The sequence below is a fragment of the Drosophila serrata genome, unplaced genomic scaffold, assembly GCF_035046125.1.
Source record: "Drosophila serrata isolate PLE 108 unplaced genomic scaffold, ASM3504612v1 contig_184, whole genome shotgun sequence".
NCBI lineage: Eukaryota > Metazoa > Arthropoda > Insecta > Diptera > Drosophilidae > Drosophila > Drosophila serrata.
In genome coordinates, this window is record NW_028257082.1 from 1,396,516 (window position 1) to 1,408,352 (window position 11,837).

Here is an 11,837-nt window from a genome sequence, read left to right on the forward strand (position 1 = left end):
TAACTGAACTGCGTAGAACAGCCAGAATCGGATCGGGAGCGGGTTCACTGCCACTTGACCTTGCCTAATCAACAGAAATCAGACAGTTAAAACAGAGCTTTCAGGTTGGGGGTTGCGAAGTATCTACATATGTTTATTTACACGTACACATATTATATATTTTTTACATAAATAATTATTGGTGGTCGCTCTGCAACAGGAATCGACGAACAGAACAGGAGATACAGCATACGGCCGAAGTACGGCACAACGAAATCATAATCCAGACAGTAAACTAGTATACATTCGTTTCACTTTCCGAGCGCAGACTTGACGGCAAATTACAAGGTGCTCGCCTCGATATGTGGGATGTTGTGCAGGCCAGTGTCGGGGTTCGACCAGTAATAGTAGGGAGCGCCCTGGCTAAAGCAGAACTTCATGTCCAAAGTCTCGCCATGATCCACATAGTACATGAGATAAAAGTTGCACATTTCGTCCTCATTCGTGGGACTGTGAGTGTTTAATTAACGAGACTTAGACCCCATTCAATCTGAATTCATAGCCTCATTTACTCACCCGACTTTGGTGACGCGATTACGGGTGCTCTGCAAGGTGCAACGCACGGCAATCGTGTCTCCTTCGACGATGGGCTCAGTGCTGCTTGCGTTGTAGAACATTTGCGGCGTGAGCGGGTCGCGCTTGCCAAGCTGCAGCCATTCCTGCACGCCATCGCTGTTCGATCGGACCCTGTAGCCCGAAACCACCTTCCCCAGGCCGTGGGTATGAACCCGATATGCGAACGGATGCAGTACCTTTTTCTCATTTATTTCGCAGGCCGTTTCCAGATGCTCCGTTTTCATGGCTGGGATCGCACCGTCGGTGCCCAGTAACAGTGTTCCGGCCAACTTCTTTCGCCTGCCAATGAACGAGTATGTTTATAAAATAAAAATACAAATTGTTAAAGTAACTTACGGCTCCTCTGTGTAGTCCAGGAACACACCGGAGTCATCAGTTGAACCGTCTATAGGGAAATATACAGATATATAAAGTTTGTTTTATTAGATACACTTAGGCATTTCTCACTCACCCTTGAATTTGCCAATGTGGGCATAATGGACTTGTAGTACCAAGTACTTGATCGGTGAGTCTTTGCCAACCTTGAAGCCAACTCCCGGGGGCAAGTTTAGCTTTTGAGCGTCTCTCGCCCAAGCGTAAATTATCTAAGTAAAGAAAAATGATGGTATTAAAGCCGTGTCAATGATGTTACTTGTTAGGCGATTATTATCAAGGCGAGGTCAGGTCTGAAACACATTAGAAGATGACTTTCTACAATTTCGAGCTGTCATATGTCAGATAGTGCTTCTTTTCGAAAACAATTCTAAATTTTTGTATTCTGTCCAGAACTGTCAAAAAATTGTAGCGCCGCAAGCGCAGACTTCCAGATAAAAATGTGTGTTTCTACTTGCTGCAAGTGTAACGAGATAATAAGGTCACGGGCAATCTGCAGCCTGGGCAAGTCATACCATCCGCTGCACTTTACCTGCCAGGACTGTGGCGGGCAGGTGGAGCCGTCGGACTACTACGACATTAAGGACAAGGTGGTGTGCAGTGAGTGCTATCTGAGCAAGCATGCCGAAAAGTGCTCCACCTGCCGGGCCCCGATCGTGGGGCGTACCGTGGTCTCCATGGGTCGGAAGTGGCACGAAAAGTGCTTCCGGTGCTTGAGCTGCAGCAAGCCGCTGCTCTCATCGTCCTTCTACGAAGTAAATGGATTTCTCTTCTGCAAGGAACACTTCCGGGAGCAGTTCTCGTCCCGCTGTGCCGGCTGTGGAGAACCCATAGGTAGGCGAGCTGTGGTTGTCCTGAATACTAAGTGGCATGTCGAGTGCTTCAGATGCCACGTCTGCTGCCGACGGCTCAGTGGCTCTGAGTTCAGCGTACATGACGGACGTCCCCTTTGCCCGAAGTGCCAGGAATGGGCGGTCAACCTTAGTCGCCAAATTTTGCGGTGCAAACAAAATCGTCGCTTATCTGAAGAGTTTCGTACCTGAGAGTTTGAATGTGGTCCACAGGGACTGGCCGAGTCCTCGTCCGAAGCTCGGTTCATCTCTCCGCAGTTCCTGTTGTGTGAAATTATTATTAGTAATGAGTAACCTGTGAAGCTTTTCCGGGAATCTAAACTAACCAAGTGGTCCTTGTAGTTCCGGGCTCGCCGCATCCATAGAGCAACATGTGGTGGGCCGTGTTCATGGTGGCATTGGGATTGAATCCAACTGAATTTTGGGAATATATGCAGTTAGAACATTCTTTCAATGAATATATAAAAGAACCCTCGAGTCAGGGACGTACCAATATAGTAAGTAGTAGTTGGATCGACTTTGATGGGGGTGCACAAGTACAGATCCGGCTAAATTTGGTTAGTATTCAAAATACACACATATCATAGGATTAGTAAAGTAATATTCATTATTCGAAGGGCCAAGAGCGTGGCCTTCGCGACCCTCGACAATACAAAGGCAGATGTGTAAGTATCCAGAGCGCAGGTTCCACGAAGCGGCGCAATCTACAGGTTTCACAATGGGAACGCCGTGGGTGTCGCGAATCGTGTGTGTATATGCCGAGGCAATACTCCAACCATATGGTTACATTTTGCAGGGAACACAAAGATTTTATAATAGATCCCCTTAGATATTTGCGAGTTTTTATTTACTTTCCGTATGTTTGCACATTAATTATAGTAAAATTCATGCGCATAGGTGCAAAACTAAAACTCGTCCTCCTCTGGATACACAATCCATACGGTAATATATACATTTACATGTTACTCACAGTTTGCGGGGAAACCTTGGGCATCAGGAAAGGAAAGGAGCCCGTGATGCCTGTTGCCGAGTTGGTTTCGAGATTCCGTTGGTTCCTCGAGCTCTGGTACATCCCCTGCTCCACAAGGCCGTTCACAGCTATCAGGCTGATAAGAATATATCCAAGAGAAAGGTGCATTCCCGAAATGGATATTCGAGACATTTTGGAATCTCTGTATTTATGCCTCAACTTGTAATGAGAAAACAAAAAGAAAAACCTTCCTATGTGGAAGAGAATACGCGTTTTATTGTTCTCTATCCCACACGTAGGCTCGGCCCAGAATCGATAGTCAGAATAATCGATTGTCAGAGCCAGTCTGAGATGCCAGGGCTGCGAGCATATTTTGACCGGTCGATTTCAAAATAAAAGAAAAAAAATAGTTTCCGCTTTTAAATATATATAAAATATGCAAAAAATCTAACTTCTGGGAGAGCAGTAATTTTAATTCTGAAAGCGGTCCTAAAAATTAAAATGAATGAAAATTTTTTTTATTGTTTTTGTTACTAATTAACAAAGATATTAAAGGCATAAATTTCAATGCGGAAAGCGGCAGTGTAATAGTTTTGATGAGGTTAATAAATCTACATAACACATTTAAAATGTAAAAAAATGAAATTTTTTGCCAATTTTCTGACATTTTAATGATGTAACCCCTTTTAAAAATTGGCTAAAATTATAAAAAAAAATTTGGTAATGGTTTTTGTTACTAATTAACTAAGATTTTAAGGGTAAATCGGAGAGTATACGAATTTTGGCAATCATAGGCTTTTTGGCCGTTTTATGGCGTTCAGAAAACGGGCAAATTTGCATTTTTCCATACATATTTACGTTTGTTTTTATACATTTTTTTATACAAACCAAAGTCTAAAAATTCAATAACTAGGCTAAAAATGCATTAATTTCAATTCGGAAAGCGGCAGTGTGATAGTTTTGATGAGGTTAATAAATCTGCATACCACAATAAAAATGTAAAAAAATGAAAATTTTTGTCAATTTTCTGAAATTTTAATGATGTAACCCCTTTTAAAAATTGCAAAAATTGGCTAAAATTATCAAAAAAATGTTGTTATTTTTTTGTTAATAATTAACTAAGATTTTAAGGGCGAATCGGAGAGTATACGAATTTTGGCAATCATAGGCTTTTTGGCCGTTTTATGGCGTTCAGAAAACGGGCAAATTTGCATTTTTCCATACATATTTACGTTTGTTTTTATACATTTTTTTATACAAACCAAAGTCCAAAAATTCAATAACTAGGCCAAAAATGCATTAATTTCAATTCGGAAAGCGGCAGTGTGATAGTTTTGATCAGGTTAATAAATCTGCATACCACATTTAAAATGTAAAAAATTGAAATTTTTAGCCAATTTTCTGAAATTTTAATGATGTAACCCCTTTTAAAAATTTCAAAAATTGGCTAAAATTATCAAAACAATTTTGTTATTGTTTTTATTACTAATTAACTAAGATTTTAAGGGCTAATCGGAGAGTATACGAATTTTGGCAATCATAGGCGTTTTGGCCATTTTATGGCGTTCAGAAAACGGGCAAATTTGCATTTTTCCATACATATTTACGTTTGTTTTTATACATTTTTTTATACAAACCAAAGTCTAAAAATTCAATAACTAGGCTAAAAATGCATTAATTTCAATTCGGAAAGCGGTCCTGTGATAGTTTTGATCAGGTTAATAAATCTGCATACCACATTTAAAATGTAAAAAAATGAAAAATTTTGCCAATTTTCTGAAATTTTAATGATGTAACCCCTTTTAAAAATTGCAAAAATTGGCTAAAATTATCAAAAAAATTTTGTTATTGTTTTTGTTACTAATTAACTAAGATTTTAAGGGCGAATCGGAGAGTATACGAATTTTGGCAATCATAGGCTTTTTGGCCGTTTTATGGCGTTCAGAAAACGGGCAAATTTGCATTTTTCCATACATATTTACGTTTGTTTTTATACATTTTTTTATACAAACCAAAGTCTAAAAATTCAATAACTAGGCTAAAAATGCATTAATTTCAATTCGGAAAGCGGCAGTGTGATAGTTTTGATCAGGTTAATAAATCTGCATACCACATTTAAAATGTAAAAAAATGAAAAATTTTGCCAATTTTCTGAAATTTTAATGATGTAACCCCTTTTAAAAATTGCAAAAATTGGCTAAAATTATCAAAAAAATTTTGTTATTGTTTTTGTTACTAATTAACTAAGATTTTAAGGGCAAATCGGAGAGTATACGAATTTTGGCAATCATAGGCTTTTTGGCCGTTTTATGGCGTTCAGAAAACGGGCAAATTTGCATTTTTCCATACATATTTACGTTTGTTTTTATACATTTTTTTATACAAACCAAAGTCTAAAAATTCAATAACTAGGCTAAAAATGCATTAATTTCAATTCGGAAAGCGGCAGTGTGATAGTTTTGATGAGGTTAATAAATCTGCATACCAAATTTAAAATGTAAAAAAATGAAAATTTTTGTCAATTTTCTGAAATTTTAATGATGTAACCCCTTTTAAAAATTGCAAAAATTGGCTAAAATTATCAAAAAAATTGTGTTATTTTTTTTGTTACTAATTAACTAAGATTTTAAGGGCGAATCGGAGAGTATACGAATTTTGGCAATCATAGGCTTTTTGGCCGTTTTATGGCGTTCAGAAAACGGGCAAATGTGCATTTTTCCATACATATTTACGTTTGTTTTTATACATTTTTTTATACAAACCAAAGTCTAACAATTCAATAACTAGGCCAAAAATGCATTAATTTCAATTCGGAAAGCGGCAGTGTGATAGTTTTGATGAGGTTAATAAATCTGCATACCAAATTTAAAATGTAAAAAAATGAAAATTTTTGTCAATTTTCTGAAATTTTAATGATGTAACCCCTTTTAAAAATTGCAAAAATTGGCTAAAATTATCAAAAAAATTGTGTTATTTTTTTTGTTACTAATTAACTAAGATTTTAAGGGCGAATCGGAGAGTATACGAATTTTGGCAATCATAGGCTTTTTGGCCGTTTTATGGCGTTCAGAAAACGGGCAAATTTGCATTTTTCCATACATATTTACGTTTGTTTTTATACATTTTTTTATACAAACCAAAGTCTAAAAATTCAATAACTAGGCTAAAAATGCATTAATTTCAATTCGGAAAGCGGCAGTGTGATAGTTTTGATCAGGTTAATAAATCTGCATACCACATTTAAAATGTAAAAAATTGAAATTTTTAGCCAATTTTCTGAAATTTTAATGATGTAACCCCTTTTAAAAATTGCAAAAATTGGCTAAAATTATCAAAAAAATTTTGTTATTGTTTTTGTTACTAATTAACTAAGATTTTAAGGGCGAATCGGAGAGTATACGAATTTTGGCAATCATAGGCTTTTTGGCCGTTTTATGGCGTTCAGAAAACGGGCAAATTTGCATTTTTCCATACATATTTACGTTTGTTTTTATACATTTTTTTATACAAACCAAAGTCTAAAAATTCAATAACTAGGCTAAAAATGCATTAATTTCAATTCGGAAAGCGGCAGTGTGATAGTTTTGATGAGGTTAATAAATCTGCATACCACATTTAAAATGTAAAAAAATGAAAAATTTTGCCAATTTTCTGAAATTTTAATGATGTAACCCCTTTTAAAAATTGCAAAAATTGGCTAAAATTATCAAAAAAATTTTGTTATTGTTTTTGTTACTAATTAACTAAGATTTTAAGGGCGAATCGGAGAGTATACGAATTTTGGCAATCATAGGCTTTTTGGCCATTTTATGGTGTTCAGAAAACGGGCAAATTTGCATTTTTCCATACATATTTACGTTTGTTTTTATACATTTTTTTATACAAACCAAAGTCTAAAAATTCAATAACTAGGCTAAAAATGCATTAATTTCAATTCGGAAAGCGGCAGTGTGATAGTTTTGATGAGGTTAATAAATCTGCATACCACATTAAAAATGTAAAAAAATGAAAATTTTTGTCAATTTTCTGAAATTTTAATGATGTAACCTCTTTTAAAAATTGCAAAAATTGGCTAAAATTATCAAAAAAATGTTATTTTTTTTGTTACTAATTAACTAAGATTTTAAGGGCAAATCGGAGAGTATACGAATTTTGGCAATCATAGGCTTTTTGGCCGTTTTATGGCGTTCAGAAAACGGGCAAATGTGCATTTTTCCATACATATTTACGTTTGTTTTTATACATTTTTTTATACAAACCAAAGTCTAAAAATTCAATAACTAGGCCAAAAATGCATTAATTTCAATTCGGAAAGCGGCAGTGTGATAGTTTTGATGAGGTTAATAAATCTGCATACCAAATTTAAAATGTAAAAAAATGAAAATTTTTGTCAATTTTCTGAAATTTTAATGATGTAACCCCTTTTAAAAATTGCAAAAATTGGCTAAAATTATCAAAAAAATTGTGTTATTTTTTTTGTTACTAATTAACTAAGATTTTAAGGGCGAATCGGAGAGTATACGAATTTTGGCAATCATAGGCTTTTTGGCCGTTTTATGGCGTTCAGAAAACGGGCAAATGTGCATTTTTCCATACATATTTACGTTTGTTTTTATACATTTTTTTATACAAACCAAAGTCTAAAAATTCAATAACTAGGCCAAAAATGCATTAATTTCAATTCGGAAAGCGGCAGTGTGATAGTTTTGATGAGGTTAATAAATCTGCATACCAAATTTAAAATGTAAAAAAATGAAAATTTTTGTCAATTTTCTGAAATTTTAATGATGACCCCTTTTAAAAATTGCAAAAATTGGCTAAAATTATCAAAAAAATTGTGTTATTTTTTTTGTTACTAATTAACTAAGATTTTAAGGGCGAATCGGAGAGTATACGAATTTTGGCAATCATAGGCTTTTTGGCCGTTTTATGGCGTTCAGAAAACGGGCAAATTTGCATTTTTCCATACATATTTACGTTTGTTTTTATACATTTTTTTATACAAACCAAAGTCTAAAAATTCAATAACTAGGCTAAAAATGCATTAATTTCAATTCGGAAAGCGGCAGTGTGATAGTTTTGATCAGGTTAATAAATCTGCATACCACATTTAAAATGTAAAAAATTGAAATTTTTAGCCAATTTTCTGAAATTTTAATGATGTAACCCCTTTTAAAAATTTCAAAAATTGGCTAAAATTATCAAAACAATTTTGTTATTGTTTTTATTACTAATTAACTAAGATTTTAAGGGCTAATCGGAGAGTATACGAATTTTGGCAATCATAGGCTTTTTGGCCATTTTATGGCGTTCAGAAAACGGGCAAATTTGCATTTTTCCATACATATTTACGTTTGTTTTTATACATTTTTTTATACAAACCAAAGTCTAAAAATTCAATAACTAGGCTAAAAATGCATTAATTTCAATTCGGAAAGCGGTCCTGTGATAGTTTTGATCAGGTTAATAAATCTGCATACCACATTAAAAATGTAAAAAAATGAAAATTTTTGTCAATTTTCTGAAATTTTAATGATGTAACCCCTTTAAAAATTGCAAAAATTGGCTAAAATTATCAAAAAAATGTTGTTATTTTTTTTGTTACTAATTAACTAAGATTTTAAGGGCGAATCGGAGAGTATACGAATTTTGGCAATCATAGGCTTTTTGGCCGTTTTATGGCGTTCAGAAAACGGGCAAATGTGCATTTTTCCATACATATTTACGTTTGTTTTTATACATTTTTTTATACAAACCAAAGTCTAAAAATTCAATAACTAGGCTAAAAATGCATTAATTTCAATTCGGAAAACGGTCCTGTGATAGTTTTGATCAGGTTAATAAATCTGCATACCACATTTAAAATGCAAAAAAATGAAAATTTTTGCCAATTTTCTGAAATTTTAATGATGTAACCCCTTTTAAAAATTGCAAAAATTGGCTAAAATTATAAAAAAAAATTTGGTAATGGTTTTTGTTACTAATTAACTAAGATTTTAAGGGCGAATCGGAGAGTATACGAATTTTGGCAATCATAGGCTTTTTGGCCATTTTATGGCGTTCAGAAAACGGGCAAATTTGCATTTTTCCATACATAAATACGTTTGTTTTTATACATTTTTTTATACAAACCAAAGTCTAAAAATTCAATAACTAGGCTAAAAATGCATTAATTTCAATTCGGAAAGCGGCAGTGTGATGTTTTGATGAGGTTAATAAATCTGCATACCAAATTTAAAATGTAAAAAAATGAAAATTTTTGTCAATTTTCTGAAATTTTAATGATGTAACCCCTTTTAAAAATTGCAAAAATTGGCTAAAATTATCAAAAAAATTGTGTTTTTTTTTTTGTTACTAATTAACTAAGATTTTAAGGGCGAATCGGAGAGTATACGAATTTTGGCAATCATAGGCTTTTTGGCCGTTTTATGGCGTTCAGAAAACGGGCAAATTTGCATTTTTCCATACATATTTACGTTTGTTTTTATACATTTTTTTATACAAACCAAAGTCTAAAAATTCAATAACTAGGCTAAAAATGCATTAATTTCAATTCGGAAAGCGGCAGTGTGATAGTTTTGATGAGGTTAATAAATCTGCATACCAAATTTAAAATGTAAAAAAATGAAAACTTTTGTCAATTTTCTGAAATTTTAATGATGTAACCCCTTTTAAAAATTGCAAAAATTGGCTAAAATTATCAAAAAAATTGTGTTATTTTTTTTGTTACTAATTAACTAAGATTTTAAGGGCGAATCGGAGAGTATACGAATTTTGGCAATCATAGGCTTTTTGGCCGTTTTATGGCGTTCAGAAAACGGGCAAATTTGCATTTTTCCATACATATTTACGTTTGTTTTTATACATTTTTTTATACAAACCAAAGTCTAAAAATTCAATAACTAGGCTAAAAATGCATTAATTTCAATTCGGAAAGCGGCAGTGTGATAGTTTTGATGAGGTTAATAAATCTGCATACCACATTAAAAATGTAAAAAAATGAAAATTTTTGTCAATTTTCTGAAATTTTAATGATGTAACCTCTTTTAAAAATTGCAAAAATTGGCTAAAATTATCAAAAAAATGTTATTTTTTTTGTTACTAATTAACTAAGATTTTAAGGGCGAATCGGAGAGTATACGAATTTTGGCAATCATAGGCTTTTTGGCCGTTTTATGGCGTTCAGAAAACGGGCAAATGTGCATTTTTCCATACATATTTACGTTTGTTTTTATACATTTTTTTATACAAACCAAAGTCTAAAAATTCAATAACTAGGCTAAAAATGCATTAATTTCAATTCGGAAAGCGGCAGTGTGATAGTTTTGATGAGGTTAATAAATCTGCATACCAAATTTAAAATGTAAAAAAATGAAAAATTTTGCCAATTTTCTGAAATTTTAATGATGTAACCCCTTTTAAAAATTTCAAAAATTGGCTAAAATTATCAAAAAAAAATTTGTTATTGTTTTTGTTACTAATTAACTAAGATTTTAAGGGCGAATCGGAGAGTATACGAATTTTGGCAATCATAGGCTTTTTGGCCGTTTTATGGCGTTCAGAAAACGGGCAAATGTGCATTTTTCCATACATATTTACGTTTGTTTTTATACATTTTTTTATACAAACCAAAGTCTAAAAATTCAATAACTAGGCTAAAAATGCATTAATTTCAATTCGGAAAGCGGCAGTGTGATAGTTTTGATGAGGTTAATAAATCTGCATACCAAATTTAAAATGTAAAAAAATGAAAAATTTTGCCAATTTTCTGAAATTTTAATGATGTAACCCCTTTTAAAAATTTCAAAAATTGGCTAAAATTATCAAAAAAAAATGTTGTTATTTTTTTTGTTACTAATTAACTAAGATTTTAAGGGCGAATCGGAGAGTATACGAATTTTGGCAATCATAGGCTTTTTGGCCGTTTTATGGCGTTCAGAAAACGGGCAAATTTGCATTTTTCCATACATATTTACGTTTGTTTTTATACATTTTTTTATACAAACCAAAGTCTAAAAATTCAATAACTAGGCTAAAAATGCATTAATTTCAATTCGGAAAACGGTCCTGTGATAGTTTTGATCAGGTTAATAAATCTGCATACCACATTTAAAATGCAAAAAAATGAAAATTTTTGCCAATTTTCTGAAATTTTAATGATGTAACCCCTTTTAAAAATTGCAAAAATTGGCTAAAATTATAAAAAAAAATTTGGTAATGGTTTTTGTTACTAATTAACTAAGATTTTAAGGGCGAATCGGAGAGTATACGAATTTTGGCAATCATAGGCTTTTTGGCCATTTTATGGCGTTCAGAAAACGGGCAAATTTGCATTTTTCCATACATATTTACGTTTGTTTTTATACATTTTTTTATACAAACCAAAGTCTAAAAATTCAATAACTAGGCTAAAAATGCATTAATTTCAATTCGGAAAGCGGCAGTGTGATGTTTTGATGAGGTTAATAAATCTGCATACCAAATTTAAAATGTAAAAAAATGAAAATTTTTGTCAATTTTCTGAAATTTTAATGATGTAACCCCTTTTAAAAATTGCAAAAATTGGCTAAAATTATCAAAAAAATTGTGTTTTTTTTTTTGTTACTAATTAACTAAGATTTTAAGGGCGAATCGGAGAGTATACGAATTTTGGCAATCATAGGCTTTTTGGCCGTTTTATGGCGTTCAGAAAACGGGCAAATTTGCATTTTTCCATACATATTTACGTTTGTTTTTATACATTTTTTTATACAAACCAAAGTCTAAAAATTCAATAACTAGGCTAAAAATGCATTAATTTCAATTCGGAAAGCGGCAGTGTGATAGTTTTGATGAGGTTAATAAATCTGCATACCAAATTTAAAATGTAAAAAAATGAAAACTTTTGTCAATTTTCTGAAATTTTAATGATGTAACCCCTTTTAAAAATTGCAAAAATTGGCTAAAATTATCAAAAAAATTGTGTTATTTTTTTTGTTACTAATTAACTAAGATTTTAAGGGCGAATCGGAGAGTATACGAATTTTGGC

The 11,837-nt window shown here is 32.5% G+C and overlaps 2 protein-coding genes across 2 annotated transcripts; one reads left to right on the forward strand and one right to left on the reverse strand.

The window, feature by feature from the left end:
* Positions 1-105: 105 nt before the first annotated feature.
* Positions 106-3,209, reverse strand: Phm (Peptidylglycine-alpha-hydroxylating monooxygenase). Its single transcript, XM_020962430.2, has 8 exons — positions 2,809-3,209; positions 2,329-2,386; positions 2,165-2,252; positions 2,027-2,099; positions 1,067-1,199; positions 952-1,000; positions 556-894; positions 106-489 (listed from the first exon to the last, which is right to left on the reverse strand). The coding sequence occupies exons 1-8, from the start codon at positions 2,998-3,000 to the stop codon at positions 321-323; spliced, it is 1,101 nt and encodes a 366-aa protein (XP_020818089.1). The 5' UTR covers positions 3,001-3,209; the 3' UTR covers positions 106-320.
* LOC110191556 (paxillin homolog 1) lies at positions 1,285-2,335 on the forward strand. Its single transcript, XM_020962431.2, has one exon. The coding sequence runs from the start codon at positions 1,428-1,430 to the stop codon at positions 2,028-2,030; it is 603 nt and encodes a 200-aa protein (XP_020818090.1). The 5' UTR covers positions 1,285-1,427; the 3' UTR covers positions 2,031-2,335.
* Positions 3,210-11,837: the final 8,628 nt, after the last annotated feature.

What these genes read in the sequence shown, in the direction of transcription:
- LOC110191556 (XM_020962431.2), top strand. Translation starts at nt 1,428, where the DNA reads ATGTGTGTTTCTACTTGCTGCAAGTGTAACGAGATAATAAGGTCACGG.
- Phm (XM_020962430.2), bottom strand. Translation starts at nt 3,000, where the DNA reads ATGTCTCGAATATCCATTTCGGGAATGCACCTTTCTCTTGGATATATT. An exon ending in CCAAGGTTTCCCCGCAAACT is followed by an intron (nt 2,387 to 2,808) that starts GTGAGTAACATG and finishes AACCAAATTTAG; the next exon opens with CCGGATCTGTACTTGTGCAC. An exon ending in AATCGCGTCACCAAAGTCGG is followed by an intron (nt 490 to 555) that starts GTGAGTAAATGA and finishes AAACACTCACAG; the next exon opens with TCCCACGAATGAGGACGAAA.